The following is a 22644-nucleotide window of genomic DNA, read 5'->3' as shown; positions in this document are numbered from 1 at the left end:
TGAACCACACACCAAAAAATGCAAACACCCCTCCCAAAACCACCCCACGTAACCCTACACACAGAGGTCTCCAATAGAAGCCCAGCCCTGAATCTACACCTCAATGGATAGTGTCCTAGTAGGGCTTCTGGTTCAAATAGTGCTCTTTCAAATACTTTGATAGTTTGATTGAGCCTGAATGGAGTGCCAGATCGTCTGGGTTTGCTCTTTTGGGACTATTCCAGTGGTTCCATTGCACCAGCTCAATCAACCACTAAATAAATAAATAAAATGTTTGGGGGGGGGGGGGGGAGTCTGCTGACCAGTGTGTAACTATGGTAGCCATTACAACAAGAGATGTTCCCAGGTCTGTTATAAGGTTGGTTTATTGTTTCAGCCCAGACCTTAGACTGAGTAAATAGCTGTGAAAATTGATGTCTTCCTGAATCCTGAGTGTAGCTTGCTTGGCTCAGGAGAGAGCGTGTAACATCTGCTTCCAACTCACTCTCAAACACGTAGATCCCCTGAACGCAGCTCACTTTCCAGCCCACTCTCTCAAACACATAGATCCCCTGAACGCAGCTCACTCTCCAGATCCCAATCACCTGAATTCTGATCACCTGTTCACACACCTGTATGTCATTATCACACACTATTTAGTTCAGTTCTTTGCACCCCATCATTGTGAGCTATTGTTTGTTTTGTGACACACTTCTATTCGGAGCGCTGGGTTTCCGTGATTTACTCCTTCCATGTCTGATAGTTTTTGTCTATTCCCTGCCTGTACTTTAGCCTATTGGATTTCCTGTTATCAACCTATTGCCTGATCTCCCGGACGACGTTACTAGCCTTTTCCCTGCCTGTACTGTTGCCTTTTTGGACCCCCTGTGTATGACCTTCTGCCTGCTCCTGGACCCAGCTACCTGCCTCCTCCTGTGGTCTTTTACAAACACACAACTGCTGCGCCCTGCGCTTGAAACCAGCTCTATCTCTCATCGTGTTCATTACAGAGCGAGACTTCAGAGACGAGTTCCAAATGTTTAAAGAGGGAAAGCTGATCATCATGCCTGAGATCCCTTTCAAGTCCCTCTACATCCAAACAATTGCTTAAAGGGATACCTGCTCGTGTGCAACATGTTAAAACACAGCACACCCCTTCCTCCTCCTGCACTAGAGCCTGACCTAGGAGAGTAGCATACTTGATCGTTTGCTATTGCCTCAGTAGGATACTTGATCGTTTGCTTCTGCCACAGTAGGATACTTGATCGTTTGCTTCTGCCACAGTAGGATACTTGATCGTTTGCTATGCCAGAGAAACTCTCTCCTCACATCCTGTCTCAGGTTCAACACTGGAGTTGGTTATCAATCTTTACCCTGAGGGAATCAGGTCAGGGGTTGCAATGTGACTGTCTATATCGACATGGGATGGGAGTGGAAGTGTTTGCATCGTAAACCATAATATATGCCTGAACATTTTGATTATCATTCATCATTACTACGGACAGGAGTTCTTCCTGTTGAAGTCACTTTGCAGACAGGAACCATTCCAGGCCCTGTTAATTATACTATTAGTCAACCGATCGTTTTAGTATTTTTATCATACATGACATGAAGATGATCAGAAAAACATCTATTTTATGGTTGTATACGTGTAAGTCCTTAGGCTATTACTTGAAGATGTTGTGTTCAAAGACAGCTTACCTCTGAAGGCAGAATGGGCTGGTTACATGCTGCACATTTGGGGGCCAAGACCCTGAGAAAACGAGAGAACAAGAAGATAAATCAATTGATAGAAATAATAACAGTTTCAGACTGAAAATATACGTCTGGTTTATATTGGTTCCCTACAGAAAGACCACCAGGCTTGATATAGATACAGCACTTGTATATGTTACTCTTTTTTCTGGTTAATACTTCTAACCCTTCTTCCTCTCTGTCACGCTCATTGTTGTAAGAATGGGCGGACCAAGGCGCAGCGTACTTAGAGTTCCACATGTTTAATAAATATGAAACTCCCCAAAAACAATACAAAAGAAAAACGAAACGTTCTGGGCTGCTCACAGGCAGCTACACAAAAACAAGATCCCACAAACAACAGGTTGGAAAAGGCTGCCTAAATATGATCCCCAATCAGAGACAACGATAGACAGCTGCCTCTGATTGGGAACCATACCAGGCCAACAAAGAAATAGAAAACATAGATTGCTCACCCTAGTCACACCCTGACCTAACCAAATAGAGAATTAAAAGGATCTCTAAGGTCAGGGCGTGACACTCTCTTTCACCAGTCCCCCCTTTGCCCCTTCTCTCCTCCTTTGCCCTTTCTCTCCCCTTCAGTGTGTGTGTGTATGAGAGCGTTGAGACTGCTAAGGAGAGGTGGTGAGTCTCCAGGTCTGCAGATGTGCTGGCTCAGCCTCACACGTGATTCAACCAATCCAGAAAAATACATTCATTCTTTCCCCACACAAACAGACACACACACCGTGTGCAGCTGGCTGGCACCTGAATGTCTGAGTCTGTAAAACAAAGGTCCTCTCAGTGTAGTGGGCATGACTAGGTCTGATTGAGAAACCACACACATTTCTTGTCCTAGATATATGCGTAATAGGGTATCCGTAATAAATTCCTGTTTATCCTGGACTCTGTGCAGTATTTATATGAGATTTATAGTGTTAATAGCCCAGTGTAACACCACTGACTTTGAATTGCGTTAAAAGGATAGTTCACCCAAATTACAAAATTACACATAGTTTCCTTATCCTGTAAGCAGTCTATGGACAAGGTATAACAGCAATCCATGCTTTGGTTTAGTTTCATTGGCACTGTTTCCACATGCTAACGTTTTAGCATTTGTGGCACAAATACCATTCAAGTCATGGGACCAATTTTAGCATTTTTGGGCATCATGTTCAAAGCATCTATAAGTGACTTTGTTGAGGATGCTGGTTTGAATCCCAGAGCCGACTAGGTGAAAAATCTGGTGGTGCGACCTTGAGCAAGGCACTTAAACCAAATTTCTCTTGTAAGTCGCTAAAATGTAGTCATTTTTATTTTTTATTTTACATTTTTATTGAACCTTTATTTAACTAGACAAGTCAGTTAAGAACACATTAATATTTACAATGACGGCCTACCCCGGCCAAACCCGGACGACACTACGGGACTCCCAATCATGGCCGGTTGTGATCAGTCTGGAATCGAACCAGGGTCTGTAGTGATGCCTCTAGCCCTGAGATGCAGTACCTTAGACCGCTGCGCCACTCGGGAGCCAAATGATGATTCGGACATGATGCACAAAAAATGCAAATATACGGTTTCATGACTTCAATGGGATTGGTGCCACGAATGCTAAAATGTTAGCATGTGGAAGCAGTGCCAGGGAAACTAAACAAAAGCATTGACTGATGTCATTCCTTGTCCATAGACTGCCTATAGATTAAGGAAACCAATGTGTCATTTTGTAATTTGGGTGAACTATCCCTTTAATCAAAGCAACAGTATGCTAGAGAATGAATGCTAGTGACGATTCACCATGAATAGGCGGGAAAAGACATCTGGTGGCTTCAGTACAGTGAGCTCTGATTGCTCTAACATAAGGCCCATGGCTCTTAGTTTCCACATGGTTCTGTCAGTATACTGGGCGGTTGCCCTGGTCTGGCCTGGTCGGCTGCTGTGGATTCCATTGTGACCAGATTCTTGATTCAGTGTGTTTGTTGTGCTTGGCTGAGGTGACCCCATGCTGCTACTCCTTTTGCTCTTCCACAGGAGACTCAGCTCTTCCTACCTAACATCTCCTCTCTCCCCCTTCCTCTCCACGTGGCAAAAACCTGATCCTTCTATGTCCAAATGGAACTGCCGCTGACTTCTGTTATAGCAACATGACTTCAGGCCTTATTGTTAGCGCCAGTTAAACTAATATGTTTATGTTTTGCAGTGTTCATAACGGTTGTACCCACATACCTGTGGTAGTCTTTGACACAGTAAATCTTGTTCTCTGTGTCCACAGTGAAGGGCACTCCGTCCAGACTGTCGTTACAGATGACGCAACGGAAACAGCCAGGGTGGTAGGACTTCCCAAGGGCCTGCAGGATCTATAGAGGTGGAGGGGGAGAGATAGAAAGAGAGGAGAGAGAGAGAGAGAGAGAGAGAGAGAGAGAGAGAGAGAGAGAGAGAGAGAGAGAGAGAGAGAGAGAGAGAAAGAAAGAGAGAAGGGGAGAGGGAGAGAGAGAGAGAGAAGGGGGTGGAGAAGGAGAGAGACAGAGAGAATGGGTGAGGGAGAGAGACAGAGAGAGAGAGAGAGAGAGAGAGAGAGAAGGGGGTGGAGAAGGAGAGAAACAGAGAGAATGGGTGAGGGAGAGAGAGACAGAGAGAGAGAGAGAGAGAGAGAGAAGGGGCGACGGAGAAAGAAACAGAGAGAGAAGGGGATCGAGAGAGCAAGAGAATGGGAGTGAAAGAGAGAGAGAATTTCAATGCGTTATCATATCGAACAAGTAGTGGATCGCTGATCACTCATCCATGGAGCATAGAGTTGATTGTCTTACAGTGAGTTAGTAGCTCAGGGAAGCAGTGTGTTGGAGAGAGAGACAGTGATAATAGGAAAACAGATCTGTCCCCCCCTGCTACAGCTCTGTATGGTTAACATGCGTAAAGCCATGTCATGGTAAATCCTTCATGTGTTACTACACCTGCTGATGACTACTGAACTTGGGTTTTATATTCTCTCTGTGTCCTGGTTTTACCCTAGTGTGTGTGTGTGTGTGTGTGTGTGTGTGTGTGTGTGTGTGTGTGTGTGTGTGTGTGTGTGTGTGTGTGTGTGTGTGTGTGTGTGTGTGTGTGTGTGTGTGTGTGTGTGTGTGTGTGCGTGCGCATGTCCTGAAACCACCACTTCCTCCTAAGCTTTCTCCAGATGTGCCCACAGGAAGTTCTCTGAAGGAGGAGTGACTCCATGTTTCTGCTGCCCAACACACTGATGGAGGGCACACACACACACACACACACACACACACACACACACACACACACACACACACACACACACACACACACACACACACACACACACACACACACACACACACACACACACACACACACACACACAGGGGCAGCAGAAACACTCACCATATCCATGATCAGATGTCCGCAAGCGTTACACTTGTCTGCAGATTGCTGGAATCCAGAATACTGGAACAGGCAGAGGAGAGGGGAGGACAGTGAGGTTACGGCTGCTACATCATCTCATAGGAAACTGCTTGCATCTTAGACTGACTCCTAGTCTTCTTCTCATATGAGCCCAGTCCACCTCATATGATACATGGGGGAATTCTCCCACATCAACTTAATGTTTAATTAGGGATAAATACAACCATGTCCAGAAATAGTCCTCTAATACCAGGCGAGATAAGTTAGACTCATTAGCAGCACAAAGACAGTAGGACAAACTGTAATGTAATGGAGCATGTTGTTGTGACAGCGCAGCAGAGGTAAACATGGATCCTCCTGCTTGTCCTTCTCTATACAAGGTGTCACTGTGCAATGCCCAGGGGCGTATGCCTCTAAAACATGGATAAGTACAAGCTCCAGTTACCCAACCCCCTCCCTAATGCCCCTACAGGAGTAAACTGATCCAGAATCTCTTAGAAACTTGAACCTGGCCCACGAGGTGAAGAAATTAAATGTAAACTATAATCTGGAGTCCAGAGGTCACGGTCACATATAGTCACGGTAGCACACGGTGGAAGACACATATCTGCTGTCAGAAATATAGATAATACCCTACTCACATACTGCTAAACTATGCAGGGTTCGAGATACAGTATCCAGACGGACTACTTACCAGAAAGTCCTCTTCACAGAACACCTTCCCACCGACGTAGTAAAATGCTTTCCCCCGTAGCCTTCTGCCTGGGACGAAGAACAGAGAGATGGGCTTTTAGAGTATAAACTTAACTGAAACAACACTCAACAATTTGGGCTGGGCCCAACCATGGGATCAAACTGTTTGACCATGATTAGACCAAAGAGTACTTTTACCAAATTGCAGCAGATCACACGGGAGGCATCTGGGAGTATTCGGAGAGATGTGTGAACTCCATATGAAATCCTAGCCTGGTCTCAGATCTTCTCGACCGCACAAACTGATCTGTGACCAGGCTAATGAGCCCTATACATCTCTCCTAAGCGCTGTGGTAACTTATTTCAGTTCAAAGGCTCCAGAACGTCAGACAGAATCCATTAAGTCTTGCTAATTCCCAGACACCAACTCAAATAAACACTGAGTCTAATACTGTAGCAGCCTCTTGATTTAATCTGCTTCAGAGAGAGACTGGCCTGGTTGGGCAGCTTTCTGCTGCACTGGGAACTACAGGGAATACATCTGGGGCATCGCTGAGACAATCACTAGCACATGAGGAGAAAATGGTGTGATTGAATACAATGACTAAACAGAGCGTAACTGATTAAAACAGAGTTCTCTAATGGTTTGCTTCACGTGGCAAAGAGAGAGAGAGACCCAGGCCTCAGGCCCAGAGGCAGCGCTAGCTCTTCTTCTTTCCTGCTTTCTGTCTGTTCTCTCCAAGATCGCTCCACACACCGAGAGCACTTCCTGTCTGTCTTTCTGTCTGAATCCCCCATAATATACCCCCTTCTCCCCTCCCCTCCCTCCATTCCTACAGCCCATCCCACAGGAAGGGGAAACATTCCACACATGTTCAGGGAGGAGGTGAAGGAGGGAGGGGGGAGGGAGGGGTTAACACTAGTGAATGGTAGCCTTCTTCATCTCCTGTCTGCCACAGAGCTATTAGCTACACATGTTAGACTAATCAAAAATGTCGAAAGGCGAGTAGAGAGATGGTGCTAAAACAATCACTAACTGCTAAAAGAATCACTAACCAATTAGGAATTAATATGTTTTATTCACAGGTCTCATTGTCAGAAAATGGCTGGCTGAGGGAATGGGGGTCTTAACACAACAGGCCTGGGATGGAGAGAAGAGCAGAGCACCGGTTGCAATGATACCAGTGGTGACCTGAACATGGCATTGAGGAGGCAGCAGAATTCAGACAAACAGCTAGGGCACATTGTAGCGAAACCTTTTGCAATGGAAAACGGACATGTGTGTTCTTATTGACAGTTCAGGTAGTTTTGTCCAATAAGAACACTGAAGTTCAGGTAGTACCTTCCCGTTTCCCTGAGTTAAGGGTTTCTCCCCTACTGAACATGACCCTAGTGACCCCTTCCCCCAGGGAAAATAAGGAAAGATAAGACTTTCCACTGATTCCTCCTCTCTGGTACTTTAACTCTAAATCCGTGATAAACCCAGAACCCACATTATCCTAAAAACATCTAATGCCATGTGGGACCCTCTCAGGGGTAACAACAATAGACACTAAATCACAGTAGAGCTCCTGAAAGCCCACAGCAGCCATCTGAAGGGTTTGATCCTCTTACGGACATGGATAGAGCCAAACAATGAGACATCCTGTACTGTACTTCTATCAAGGCTTTGAACCTACGCATGCAGTAGCATTATGAAACTGGCCAAGCTTCCTGACAAAACTCGGAACTAACGGTCTTATCATGTACAACATTTAATTGAATTACATTGAACTGATTTGAATGGAATGTAACATTCCTTTGTAATAAGTGCCATATGACATGCCTATCCTCCTTGTACTTCAGTGGGATTAACTGACAATATCAAGGTCAGAAAGGCAATCGTTACAACAACAAAAAGACAACCATCTCTGCATCAGGAAAAGGTGCAAAACTGTCCCTTGAATAATCATAATTTAATAACCCTATTTTCCCCTTCATTTCCCTCAGGAACGAAGAAAAGAGTGATGGGTGGAATGGGGGATGCACACTTCTTCACATTCCTGTCTTTTTGGAGAGAAAGAGAGAGAGAGAGCGCGAGAGAGAGAGAGAGAGAGAGAGAGAGAGAGAGAGAGAGAGAGAGAGAGAGAGAGAGAAAAGGCAGGGAGCCTTGTGAGAAGATAAGATGAATGAATGTCAGAAGAAGACTGTGCTGACTGTAATGACAGAGTTCCAGAAGAATGAAGACTATGTCCCCCCTAATATAAATAATAAATGCCTCAGAGACAGAAAACACACAGGCCTGGGCTGTTTTCTAGTGAAAACCTTCTTTAATACCTCAAGGTTGATTCTAAGATCTATCTGTCCACTTCTCCAACACCTTTCATTAACTATGTATAAGTCTGTCTATTACTGTACTATAAACACTAGCAACCTATGAAGACAATCACAAGAGCTACGTGAGAAATGCACAGATCAGATGCCATCACAGCAAAAGAGAATGGACCACATTTCACATGTGCTGAAAACATTCATAATACCCATAACCCACTCTTCCTTAGAAAAGCTGTAATAGTTCTCAAAAAGCATGTGAAATAATGTTTATTTAGTTGAATCCTTTCTAATACTTATTTCCCCAGCACAACAACATGTGTCCAATAGGGCCTATAAGTGTTAATTTGGAGGAAATTGTTACTCACAGCAATGTCCTCCCTTACCTCAATCACATTTATCAGATGTAGAGTGTGGACACAGGGACAGGGTAGGGTGTTTTAGCTTCACAAACTATCCACCATCTAAGAGAGACAGCATTCAAACCACAGCAGTTTTCAGATCACTAACGTCTCCTCCAATCCATGTTTGTGTTCTATAACGACAGAAGATTAATTGGAGAGGCTGATGTTGTAAGGTGGGTTGGGATTGGTTGGGCTAAGGACACAACAATTACACTTCTGTTCTCACAGAAAACCACATCCCCTCCAGTCTCACCTCAGCCAGATGCTCTAGTCCACACACACACTACGCTACTCTCCGCTTGATCAAATCATGCCGAATCAAGTTCCTTGGGAAAAGCTGGGAGATGACAGCCTAACTGTGTGTCGTGAGGGCAGATTTAGACTCTACGTTTGTGAGAACAGGGCCTCTTTATTGAGGGAGACGTGGCAAAGACAACACTTACTTAGACGCAAATATCTCTAGTCGTGCTGGCATTAAAGGTGTTCCATTCTCTCTGGTCCAAAGGTGTGAGCATGATGAGTATTTGAATGAGAATGACGGTGCAAAATAAATAAAGGTCTTAAAAGGAAAATAAAACATTACAATTCATGGTGGCGAAAATATCTTAGGCCTCACGGCGACCAAAACCACTTGCTGCCCATGTCATTTCCCATCCAGTGCGCTTCCCAGCCGTCCAGTCTGCTGATCTGCCCTGAGGTTGAGATGTGTAATCCCCTACAATCCTTCACTATCATTCTCACCTACTCTGGTCTTTAGCGTCCTGCTGGAGCTTTGCTGTCTCTGCTCACCTTCTGGTTTCGTTGCTCCTTCTAACAGCCCATTGACTTGACCAACAGATTATTGTCATAGACTACCTGGAAGCCCACTCTATAGCCCACTTTACTTGACCTGGCAGCCCTTCTCCTCTTTTACAAGCCCATATCTCCCCTGGGTGAAGGGGAGTTCTGAAGGGGGTTGAGTGGTGTTTTGGGCTGCTGTGTGCTGGTGCTTTAAACAGGCATGCTTGTGACCATTCTAGAAGAGTCAATAATTAGCTGCTTTTAGCGTCTTCTGTATTAGACATGCAGCTTGAACTATCCTCCTACCTAACAAAGGATGCACCCCCTGTCTCCCCCCTACCTTCCCCTTTAAGTATTTTAAGTTCAGGGTCATAAAGATTCTGTTATGCAGCAAAAGAACCATGAAGGTGGTAGAAGGCCGTTGTTGTTGTTGTTGTTGTTTGTGTGTGTGTGTGTGTGTGTGTGTGTGTGTGTGTGTGTGTGTGTGTGTGTGTGTGTGTGTGTGTGTGTGTGTGTGTGTGTGTGTGTGTGTGTGTGTGTGTGTGTGTGTGTGTGTGTGTGTGTGTGTGTTCCGGCGTAGATGGAACTTGACAGTGGGTGGTAGGTAGTTCTGAATGGTCCTCCTGTCCTGCTCCGTGCACCCCTACCTCCCTGGATCCAGCTGGCATAACACCAGTCTGTGTCCTCTCCTCGGACTCCCACCCGGAGGAGCCGGTGGAGCCGGCCGCAGCCTCTGTGCCCTCAGATGGAGAAGGGTATGGGAGGTATGTAGTCAGTGTGTATCCACCTAACTCCCCCCAGTTTAGACCCTACCAGCCTCCCTAACTCTCTCCATTCCGTGGCTCTTCTTTTTAGTGCCTCACACACACCCACACGGTTGGGCAGATAAAGGACAACACAGGGTGTGTTAATCAGCGAAGGTAGAGCATGAGCTTTCAGGTCAGGGGTCAGGAGGCCTCACACTGCCCTCTAATGGGCATGGGCGGAGGTCAGAGATCATCTCCGCAGGGGGATTATAATTGGTCGACTCATCTATAGATACCAGAGCAGCAACCATCTAGACAGGATGGCTCTGGAATCCCTCTGAAGTTCTAGTAAGGAGATCACAGTGAAAACACATCTATGAGAGAAGCCAAGGTCAGGGGAGGTGCGGAGACAGACGGGCAAGGGCAGGGGGAAGCAAATTTGGTGCAGCCAGGGAACCATCCAAGCTGAACATCACTAAATCAGTGAGACACTGAACCATAAAGTTGGTGAACTACTGAATCACTGATTCTAAGAATCCCTGAGTAACTGAATCACATCGATTGATTTGATGAATCAATGAGCCACTAAACTGCATCTGTGGTGATCTAGCTTCATGTCCCAGGGTCTGTGTGTTCTGATGTGGCATTCTCTTCTCATTGTGTGGGCTGAAGGAGAGACTGACACAACACGAAACTAAACACCACAGTTCCTTGGTTGTAATCATGGAGCTGACGGTGTGTGTATATGTGTGCAGTATTGTGTGTGTGCCTGGGGCGGGGGATGAGTGTCGGAGAGATGTGACAGTTCCATTTTGTAGAACAGGAACTCAGCATACAATACAACTCATAGCAACATGATCTGACATGAGCTGCATGGGAGCCTGTTCAACACACTGGGTGGACTAGGTCAGGGTTTCCCAAACTCGGTCCTGGGGCCCCCACGTCTGGGTGCACGTTGTGGTTTTTGCCCTAGCACTACACAGCTGATTCAAACTACCAACTGATCAATAAGTTTTGATTATTTGAATCATGTGCACTCAGAGTCACCTAGGACCGAGTTTGGCAAACTCTGGACTAGGTGACTAGTGTGTGTATGTGTGTGTGTGTGTGTGTGTGTGTGTGTGTGTGTGTGTGTGTGTGTGTGTGTGTGTGTGTGTGTGTGTGTGTGTGTGTGTGTGTGTGTGTGTGTGTGCGCGCGCGCGCACACGCATGCACGCACGTGCTTACATGCATGTACACAAAAGGTGAGGAAAGAGTGAGTGAGGCAGGTTGGGTTTGTGTATATAGATCAGTAGGTTTGGGGGATGGCTGGCGTGGTCGTAGCAGTGGTCATAGTAGTGGTAGTGGTCGTAGCAGTGGTAGTGGTCGTAGTAGTGGTAGTGGTCGTAGCAGTGGTAGTGGTCGTAGTAGTGGTTGTGGTCGTAGTAGTGGTAGTAGTGGTGGTAGTGGTCGTAGCAGTGGCAGTGGTCGTAGTAGTGGTAGTGGTCGTAGTAGTGGTAGTGGTCGTGGTAGTGGTCGTAGTAGTGGTTGTGGTCGTAGTAGTGGTCGTAGTAGTGGTAGTGGTCGTAGCAGTGGCAGTGGTCGTAGTAGTGGTAGTGGTCGTAGTAGTGGTAGTGGTCGTGGTAGTGGTCGTAGTAGTGGTTGTGGTCGTAGTAGTGGTAGTGGTCGTAGTAGTGGTCGTGGTAGTGGTCATAGTAGTGGTAGTAGTAGTGGTGGTGGTCGTAGTAGTGGTAGAGGTCGTGGTCGTGGTAGAGGTCGTGGTAGTGGCCGTGGTAGTGGTCATTGTCGTAGTAGTGGTAGTGGTCGTAGTAGTGGTAGTGGTTGTAGTAGTGGTCGTGGTAGTGGTTGTACTAGTGGTAGTGGTCGTAGTAGTGGTAGTGGTCGTAGTGGTAGTAGTAGTAGTGGTAGTGGTCGTAGTAGTGGTCGTAGTAGTGGTAGTGGTCGTAGCAGTGGTAGTGGTCGTGGCAGTGGTCATAGTAGTGGTAGTGGTAGTAGTAGTGGTAGTGGTCGTAGTAGTGGTAGTGGTCGTAGTAGTGGTAGTGGTCGTGGTAGTGGTAGTGGTCGTAGTAGTGGTAGTGGTCGTAGTAGTGGTAGTAGTAGTGGTAGTGGTCGTAGTAGTGGCAGTGGTCATAGTAGTGGTCATAGTAGTGGTCGTGGTAGTGGTAGTGGTCGTAGCAGTGGTAGTGGTCATGGCAGTGGTCATAGTAGTGGTCATAGTAGTGGTAGTGGTAGTAGTAGTGGTAGTGGTCGTAGTAGTGGTAGTAGTAGTGGTAGAGGTCGTGGTAGTGGTCGTGGTAGTGGTCGTAGTAGTGGTAGTGGTCATAGTAGTGGTAGTAGTAGTGGTAGAGGTCGTGGTAGTGGTCGTGGTAGTGGTAGTGGTCGTAGTAGAGGTAGTGGTCGTGGTAGTAGTGGTAGTGGTAGTGGTCGTAGTAGTGGTAGTGGTAGTGGTCGTAGTAGTGGTAGTGGTCGTAGTAGTGGTAGTGGTCGTAGTAGTGGTAGTGGTCGTAGTAGTGGTAGTAGTAGTGGTAGTGGTCGTAGTAGTGTCAGTGGTCATAGTAGTGGTCATAGTAGTGGTTGTGGTAGTGGTCCTAGTAGTGGTAGTAGTAGTGGTAGTGGTCGTAGTAGTGGTCGTAGTAGTGGTAGTGGTCGTAGTAGTAGTGGTAGTGGTCGTAGTAGTGGTAGTGGTCGTGGTAGTGGTCGTAGTAGTGGTAGTGGTCATAGTAGTGGTAGTAGGAGTGGTGGTGGTCGTAGTAGTGGTAGAGGTCGTGGTAGTGGTCGTGGTAGTGGTCGTGGTCGTAGTAGTGGTCGTAGTAGTGGTAGTGGTCGTAGTAGTGGTAGTGGTCGTAGTAGTGGTCGTGGTCGTAGTAGTGGTCGTAGTAGTGGTAGTGGTCGTAGTAGTGGTAGTGGTCGTAGTAGTGGTAGTGGTCGTAGTAGTGGTAGTGGTAGTGGTCGTTGTAGTGGTAGCAGTAGAGGTAGTGGTCTTGGTAGTGGTCGTAGTAGTGGTAGTGGCCATAGTAGTGGTCGTAGTAGTGGTAGTGGTCGTAGTAGTGGTAGAGGTCGTGGTAGTGGTCGTGGTAGTGGTCACAGTAGTGGTAGTGGTCGTAGTAGTGGTCGTCGTAGTAGTAGTAGTGGTAGTGGTCGTAGTAGTGGTAGTGGTCGTAGTAGTAGTAGTGGTCGTAGTAGTGGCAGTGGTCATAGTAGTGGTAGTGGTCGTGGTAGTGGTTGTAGTAGTGGTAGTGGTCATGGTAGTGGTCGTGGTCGTAGTAGTGTTAGTGGTCGTGGTAGTGGCCGTGATAGTGTCGTAGTAGTGGTAGTGGTCGTAGTAGTGGTCGTGGTCGTAGTAGTGGTCGTGGTAATAGTAATGGTAGTGGTCGTAGTAGTGGTAGTGGTCGTAGTCGTGGTAGTGGTAATGGTAGTGGTCGTGGTAGTGTCCATGGTCCTGGTAGTGGTCGTAGTAGTGGTAGTGGCCGTGATAGTGTTGTAGTAGTGGTCGTAGTGGTAGTGGTCGTGGTCGTAGTAGTGGTAGTGGTCGTAGTAGTGGTAGTGGTAGTGGTCGTAGTAGTGGTCGTAGTAGTTGTTCTGGTAGTGGTCGTAGTAGTGGTAGTGGTAGTGGTAGTGGCCGTGGTAGTGGTCGTGGTAGTGGTCGTGGTAGTGGTAGTGGTGGTGTTAGTGGTCGTAATAGTGGTGGTGGTAGTGGTCGTAGTAGTGGTCGTAGTAGTTGTTCTGGTAGTGGTCGTAGTAGTGGTAGTGGTAGTGGCCGTGGTAGTGGTCGTGGTAGTGGTCGTGGTAGTGGTAGTGGTGGTGTTAGTGGTCGTAATAGTGGTGGTGGTAGTGGTCGTAGTAGTGGTCGTAGTAGATGCCGAATTTTAGATGCTGCCCTCTTGGCCGCAGAGACAATATGTTGCTGTTTTATAGATCATTTCCTGCAATTCTACACATTTTGTCATGGGAAAGGGGAAGGAAAGAGGATATCTAGTCAGTTGTACAACTGAATGCATTCAACTGAAATGTGTCTTCTGCATTTAACCCAACCCCTCTGAATCAGAGAGGTGCGGATGGCTGCCTTAATCAAAATGCTGAGAGACAAATGTGCAATTTTAAAGCTAATTTCCTAGCTAAGTTCTTATGCTATCTGAGTAACTATAACGTTATAACAAAATCAATGGGGGCCCCATGCCATGCCATTTTTAGAATTTTAGGCTTTTCCTGTCTAGTTTTATTTTGGCTGATTGTTAGTTCTCAAAAGATGATCATATAAAAAAATGTATAGCTCCATTATATTTTCTACATACTTTATATCTGGTTTAAGTCGTTTAAATTAACACAGAATACAATTTACCATCCATTAAAAAAATATATAAAATAGTTTTAATCATTATAAAATGTTAATTCTATATATTTTTTTTTATATATATATATATATATATTTTTTTTTTATACATATATATTAATATAGGGGGGGAAGTGGTAGGTTACTTACTTCAGGTGAAGTATGTCATGTTAGAGGTAAGGAGAGAGGAGGTGAGGTAGACAGGGTTTACTGTAGTAGTACTTACTGCAGGTGAAGTATGTCATGTTAGAGGTAAGGAGAGAGGAGGTGAGGTAGACAGGGTTTACTGTAGTAGTACTTACTGCAGGTGAAGTATGTCATGTTAGAGGTAAGGAGAGAGGAGGTGAGGTAGACAGGGTTTACTGTAGTAGTACTTACTGCAGGTGAAGTATGTCATGTTAGAGGTAAGGAGAGAGTAGGTGAGGTAGACAGGGTTTACTGTAGTAGTACTTACTGCAGGTGAAGTATGTCATGTTAGAGGTAAGGAGAGAGGAGGTGAGGTAGACAGGGTTTACTGTAGTAGTACTTACTGCAGGTGAAGTATGTCATGTTAGAGGTAAGGAGAGAGTAGGTGAGGTAGACAGGGTTTACTGTAGTAGTACTTACTGCAGGTGAAGTATGTCATGTTAGAGGTAAGGAGAGAGTAGGTGAGGTAGACAGGGTTTACTGTAGTCGTACTTACTGCAGGTAAAGTATGTCATGTTAGAGGTAAGGAGAGAGTAGGTGAGGTAGACAGGGTTTACTGTAGTAGTACTTACTGCAGGCGCTGCAGGTGAAGCAGACATCATGATAGAGGCTTCCCATAGCCTGGCAGGCCTCAGTGGCTCCATACACTGCCTTGTTACACTTCACACAGCTCCCTGGAACACAACACAACAGCCAGGTCAGAGACATGAACACACACACATTGTGCCACCATCATGTACTTTGGCACCACTACTGTCTCAGTCTTAAGCAGTTGTCCTGTTAGAATAGAAAGTTAGAATTGTACGCATTCCATAACATGAATAAAAACAGTCTGATTAAGAGGCTGGATCCATAACAAGCAGCCTGACAAAACCAGACACAAACAATGGAATGAAAAAGGCCTAACAACAGTCAAAAGAAATGAGTTAGCCATGCTGTATCATTGAAAGGGGAAATATATTCCAATCTGCTTGTTTGGTTTGGCTCTGGGCTAGAGGAGTCTGTCACATGAACACAGTGATAAAAGACCTGTTCCTACCAAACGCTGCTCCCTGCACACACTGCTGCTAGACAGACGGCACACACACACACACACACACACACACACACACACACACACACACACACACACACACACACACACACACACACACACACACACACACACACACACACACACACACACACACACACACACACACACACACACACTTCAGACAGACTGAAAGACACAAACACAAACGTCCCTTTCGCCCTCCCCTTTATAGACCACCAGTCAGACAGGACAGGAAGTGAGAGGTTGGTGGTAGAGACAGACAGACAAGAGAAGGAGAGAGAAAGGAGTGAGAGAAAGAGGAGAAAGGGATAGAAAAGTAAGAGACTGTAATGCAAGTTGGAGAGCTGTCCCAGCTGGTGTGTATACCTGTGGTGGGTGAGGTTCAGTAGTTCATATGGGCCAACTGTGTTGTCACCCAGAACATGAACATGCCATGTCTTAATCAATGTATAATGTTGGGTCTTCACAGCCAGTGGTTTGTTCTGTCACCATCTTCAATCATGCATGTGCATGCTGCAGTGCATAGCAACGTACACACACACAGCTAATCATGCAGTATAATCTAGTCAGCTGACAGGCAGCGGAGGTGGAACGTTCCATAGACTGATAGAGAGTGTGAGAGAGCGAGAGAAAGAAAGACAGAAAGAGTGAGAGAAAGAACGAGAAAGAGAATGAGAGAGAGTCCAGTGAAAATAGAAAGAGCTCTTGTGTCATGTGTCCTCTGAGGTGTTTTGTGTGGTGTGGCCTTCTGACTGAGCTGAGAGGTTGGCAGTGTGCTGAGAGCTGAGAGAGATGTGGTAACAGAACAACATGAGCCCACAGCAGCATGGCCTGGCACTGTGCTGAAACAACAGTGTGTTACACACACAACATTCCCCAGGGGGACGAAGTCCACGCCAGGGACAGTACCGCCTCGCCTGGCCACTCACAAAGAAGCTTCTGTCTCTGGCCTGCTCTCCTGCAGACAGACATCACCAGGCACTACGTCTGTACGCCTCCCCTAACCCACTGACAGCATCCCCAATGCTCCCCTACTCCCTACATTGGGAATAGGGGACCATTTGCAACACATCCACTGTCAGCCACAGACAAGAGACAACATTAAGTTTCACCTTTTCATACTGACACACAATATAGAGCTATACACACAATATAGAGCTATTGTAACGCTCGTCGTTGGAATGAGGTGAGGACCAAAGCGCAGCGTGGTAAGTGTTCATCATTATATTTATTAAACATAGAACACTAAACAAAATAACAAAGGAGAACGAAACGCAACAGTTCTGTAAGGTGACATCCACTACACAGAAAATATAATCACCCACAAAACACAATGAAAAACAGGCTACCTAAATATGGCTACTAATCAGAGACAACGACTGACACCTGCCTCTGATTGAGAACCATACTAGGCCAAACGCATAGAAATAGAACAATAGAACAAAACATAGAAAAAACAACATAGACTGCCCACCCCAACTCACGCCCTGACCAAACTAAAATAAAGACATAACAAAGGAACTAAGGTCAGAACGTGACAGCTATACACACAATATAGAGCTATACACACAATATAGAGCTATACACACAATATAGAGCTATACACACAATATAGAGCTATACACAGTTTATTATGTACACCACCATGTTCACAAAAATGGATCGCTCCTACAGACAGTGAGTCACGTGGCCGTGGCTTACTATATAAAGCAGGCAGACAGGCAGATAGGCATTCAGTTACTGTTTGATCGAATGGGCAAAACGAGTGACCTAAGCGACTTTGAGCGTGTTATGATCATCGAAGCCAGGCGCGCCGGTTCCAGTATCTCAGAACGGCCGGTCTCCTGGGCTTTTCACGCAGGACAGTGTCTAGGGTTTACCGAGAATGGTGCGACAAACAGTCAGCAACAGTCCTGTGGGAGAAAACAGCTCGTTGATGAAAGGTCGAAGGAGAATGGCAAGAATTGTGTAAGCAAAGAGGCGGGCCACAAATAGCGGCGCAGTACAACAGTGGTGTGAAGAACGCCATCTCGCAACGCACAATTCGTCGGTCCTTGTCATGGATGGGCTATTGCAGCAGACGACCACACAGGCTTCCTCTCCTATCAGCTAAAAACAAGAATAAGCGGCGGCTCCAGTGGGCACACGATCACCAACACTAGACAATTTAGGAGTGGAAAAACATCAATCCCGGTTCCTGTTGCGTCATGCTGATGGCAGTGTCAGGATTTGGTGTAAGCAGCATGACTCCATGGCCCCATCCAGCCTGGTGTTAATGGTACAGGCTGGTGGTGTTAATGGTACAGGCTGGTGGTGTTAATGGTACAGGTTGGTGGTGTTAATGGTACAGGTTGGTGGTGTTAATGGTACAGGCTGGTGGTGTTAATGGTACAGGCTGGTGGTGTAATGGTACAGGCTGGTGGTGTTAATGGTACAGGCTGGTGGTTTTAATGGTACAGGCTGGTGGTGTTAATGGTACAGGCTGGTGGTGTTAATGGTACAGGCTGGTGGTGTTAATGGTACAGGCTGGTGGTGTTAATGGTACAGGCTGGTGGTGTAATGGTACAGGCTGGTGGTGTTAATGGTACAGGCTGGTGGTGTTAATGGTACAGGCTGGTGGTGTTAATGGTACAGGCTGGTGGTGTTAATGGTACAGGCTGGTGGTGTAATGGTACAGGCTGGTGGTGTTAATGGTACAGGCTGGTGGTGTTGATGGTACAGGCTGGTGGTGTAATGGTACAGGGTGGTGGTGTAATGGTACAGGCTGGTGGTGTTAATGGTACAGGCTGGTGGTGTTAATGGTACAGGCTGGTGGTGTTAATGGTACAGGCTGGTGGTGTAATTGTACAGGCTGGTGGTGTAATGGTACAGGCTGGTGGTGTTAATGGTACAGGCTGGTGGTGTTAATGGTACAGGCTGGTGGTGTTAATGGTACAGGCTGGTGGTGTTAATGGTACAGGCTGGTGGTGTTAATGGTACAGGCTGGTGGTGTTAATGGTACAGACTGGTGGTGTAATTCTACAGGCTGGTGGTGTAATTGTACAGGCTGGTGGTGTTAATGGTACAGGCTGGTGGTGTAGTTGTACAGGCTGGTGGTGTAATTGTACAGGCTGGTGGTGTTAATGGTACAGGCTGGTGGTATCATTGTATAGGCTGGTGGTGTAATTGTACAGGCTGGTGGTGTTAATGGTACAGGCTGGTGGTGTAATTGTACAGGCTGGTGGTGTAATTGTACAGGCAGGTGGTGTAATTGTACAGGCTGGTGGTGTAATGGTACAGGCTGGTGGTGTAATGGTACAGGCTGGTGGTGTAATGGTACAGGCTGGTGGTGTTAATGGTACAGGCTGGTGGTGTAATGGCACAGGCTGGTGGTGTAATGGTACAGGCTGGTGGTGTAATGGTACAGGCTGGTGGTGTAATGGTACAGGCTGGTGGTGTAATGGTGTGGGGAATGTTTTCCTTTCACACGATTAGGTCCCTTGAAACCAATTGAGCAACATTTCCATGCCCTGGAGAATTCAGGCTGTTCTGAAGGCAAAGGGGGGTCCGACCCGGTACTAGATGGGTGTACCTAATAAACTGAATGTACACGGAGTATACAACACATTAGAAACACCTGCTCTTTCCATGACATAGACTGACCATGTGAATCCAGGTAAAAACTATGATCCCTTATTGATGTCACTTATTAAATCCACTTCAATCAGTGTAGATGAAGGGGAGGAGACAGGTTAAAGAAGGATTTTTGAGACACGGATTGTGTATGTGTTCCATTCAGAGGGTGAATGTGTCACGCCCTGATCTGTTTCACCTGTCCTTGTGCTTGTCCTTGTGACAGTTCGTCCTGTTTGTCAAGCTTACCAGCATTTGTCCTGTCAGCTCCTGTCTCTTCCCATCCCTGAGCCTGCCTGCCGTCCTGTACCTTTGCCCCTACTCTGGATTACCGACCTCTGCCTGCCTTGACCTGTCGTTTGTCTGCCCTTGTTGTTACAATAAACATTGTTACTTCACACAGTCTGCACTTGGGTCTTACCTTGATACCTGATAGAATGGGCAAGACAGAAGATTGAAGTGCCTTTGAACGGGGTATGGTAGTAGGTGCCAGGCGCATCGGTTTGTGTCAATAACTGCAACACTGCTGGGTTTTTCCACGCTCAAGAATGGTCCACCACCGAAAGGACATCAAGCCAACTTGACACAACTGTGGGAAGCATTTGAGTCAACATGGGTCAGCATCCCTGTGGAACGCTTTCAACACCTTGTAGAGTCCATGCCCCAACGAATTGAGGCTGTTTTAAGTGTATATACTCAATTGAATCAACATCTCCTGTTAACTACAACACAGTCCTCTAGTCTGGCCTTATAACCTATGACTAGCTTTAAGCCATATGTCCTGCCTATCATGACTCTCAGAAACTGTAACACAATACAGGAATACCTCTGATACTGTAACACAATACAGGAATACCTCTGATACTGTAACACAATATAGGAATACCTCTGATACTGTAACACAATATAGGAATACCTCTGATACTGTAACACAATACAGGAATACCTCTGATACTGTAACACAATATAGGAATACCTCTGATACTGTAACACAATATAGGAATACCTCTGATACTGTAACACAATACAGGAATACCTCTGATACTGTAACACAATATAGGAATACCTCTGATACTGTAACACAATATAGGAATACCTCTGATACTGTAACACAATATAGGAATACCTCTGATACTGTAACACAATATAGGAATACCTCTGATACTGTAACACAATATAGGAATACCTCTGATACTGTAACACAATACAGGAATACCTCTGATACTGTAACACAATATAGGAATACCTCTGATACTGTAACACAATATAGGAATACCTCTGATACTGTAACACAATATAGGAATACCTCTGATACTGTAACACAATATAGGAATACCTCTGATACTGTAAAACAATATAGGAATACCTCTGATACTGTAACACAATACAGGAATACCTCTGATACTGTAAAACAATATAGGAACACCTCTGATACTGTAACACAATATAGGAACACCTCTGATACTGTAACACAATATAGGAATACCTCTGATACTGTAACACAATATAGGAATACCTCTGATACTGTAACACAATATAGGAATACCTCTGATACTGTAACACAATATAGGAATACCTCTGATACTGTAACACAATATAGGAATACCTCTGATACTGTAACACAATATAGGAATACCTCTGATACTGTAACACAATATAGGAATACCTCTGATACTTTAACACAATATAGGAATACCTCTGATACTGTAACACAATATAGGAATACCTCTGATACTGTAACACAATACAGGAATACCTGTGATACTGTAACACAATATAGGAATACCTCTGATACTGTAAAACAATATAGGAATACCTGTGATACTGTAACACAATACAGGAATACCTCTGATACTGTAAAACAATATAGGAATAACTCTCATACTGTAACACAATATAGGAATACCTCTGATACTGTAACACAATATAGGAATACCTCTGATACTGTAACACAATATAGGAATACCTCTGATACTGTAACACAATATAGGAATACCTCTGATACTGTAACACAATATAGGAATACCTGTGATACTGTAACACAATACAGGAATACCTTTGATACTGTAACACAATACAGGAATACCTCTGATACTGTAACACAATACAGGAATACCTCTGATACTGTGGAATACCTCTGATACTGTAACACAATACAGGAATACCTCTGATACTGTAAAACAATATAGGAATACCTCTGATACTGTAAAACAATATAGGAATGAGCTATATACACACCTTATTGAATTAACCCTCCCCTCAAAATGACAATAAACCACTGTAGCCTACAACACACCACATCTACCTATCCCCTTATATCACAATGTCTGGAGATCCTACTCCTCTCATCATGTGTTCCTCCCTCCTCTCCTCTCCTCTTCCTCTACCCCTCCTCCTCCTCTTCCTCTACCCCTCCTCTCTTCTCCTCTTCCTCTACCCCTCCTCTCCTCTCCTCCAAAATCTGGCCTCAACCCTGGAATTCTAGGTTAAATCCATCATTAGACAGACTGACAGACAGTCAGTTCTACTGTATGGACTCAACAGGGTTGGGTTTGTTTAGCTCAACTTTGGTTTTACTTGGTGACTTTTCAAAACTGAGAATTGTATTATTTTCTACCAGAGTTGAAAGTCACAGCTGTTGTTTGTAATGCACATGCCATTGAAACTATAAAATGCACTGAAAAGTAAGAGGAATACATAAACAACCAAACAAACTGGTTCCTGTTTAGGACAAACATTCTTAGGTAAAGAAGCAACATTTTCCTCCCTGATTACAGTCCCATATTCCAAAACCCCTGTGATTTTATAGGGGAGTGCTTTCTTTAACGGTTACGACGGCATGGGTGAGGGGGGAATGGAATCAAAACACAGAGCCAAAACTTCACCCCCCATCCTCCCCCTCACCTCACCCCCCAAACACCAGCCCAGCAGCCCAGCAGTCAAAACGTCTACTGCTTCCCAACGGCTCACAACAAACACCAGCCCAGCAGCCCAGCTGTCAAAACGTCTACTGCTTCCCAACGGCTCACAACAAACACCAGCCCAGCAGCCCAGCTGTCAAAACGTCTACTGCTTCCCAACGGCTCACAACAAGCCTCTTCATAAACCTCCACAATCTCTGACAGGAGCTTCATATTATGGTAGATGACTTGTCATGTTAGAGGCCAAATAAGACTACTGCACTTAGTAATAGTCCTTATGGTAGTACTAGTTATTGTTTTGTGTGTATATCATATGGCAGTATTAGAATCCAAGGCTAGGACATTATGAAATCACATCAACACTGGTCCCACCCAAAACAGCAGCCTAACATCACAAGAACATTATCTCACTACACTAACACACATTTACTTATACAACCAATCAAACACTGAAGCAAGGCCCCAGGCCCAGACACAGAGAGAG

The 22644-nt window shown here is 45.4% G+C and overlaps 1 protein-coding gene across 3 annotated transcripts in view; it reads right to left on the bottom strand.

The window, feature by feature from the left end:
• LOC120031232 (LIM domain-containing protein 1-like) overlaps positions 1-22644 on the bottom strand; it is a 36314-nt gene that overhangs the window by 4762 nt on the left and 8908 nt on the right. For all 3 annotated transcript variants that reach the window (XM_038976893.1, XM_038976894.1, XM_038976895.1), the window contains 5 exons: positions 15143-15244; positions 5816-5883; positions 5101-5163; positions 3940-4070; positions 1681-1732 (listed from right to left, as the gene is read on the bottom strand). In XM_038976893.1, coding sequence (XP_038832821.1) covers positions 1681-1732; positions 3940-4070; positions 5101-5163; positions 5816-5883; positions 15143-15244 — 416 coding nt within the window. The remainder of the gene's footprint in view (positions 1-1680; positions 1733-3939; positions 4071-5100; positions 5164-5815; positions 5884-15142; positions 15245-22644) is intronic.

The sequence above is a fragment of the Salvelinus namaycush genome, chromosome 37 (assembly GCF_016432855.1).
Source record: "Salvelinus namaycush isolate Seneca chromosome 37, SaNama_1.0, whole genome shotgun sequence".
NCBI lineage: Eukaryota > Metazoa > Chordata > Actinopteri > Salmoniformes > Salmonidae > Salvelinus > Salvelinus namaycush.
The sequence above is the reverse complement of the archived record's forward strand: the minus strand, read 5'-3'. Positions and strand labels throughout refer to the sequence as shown.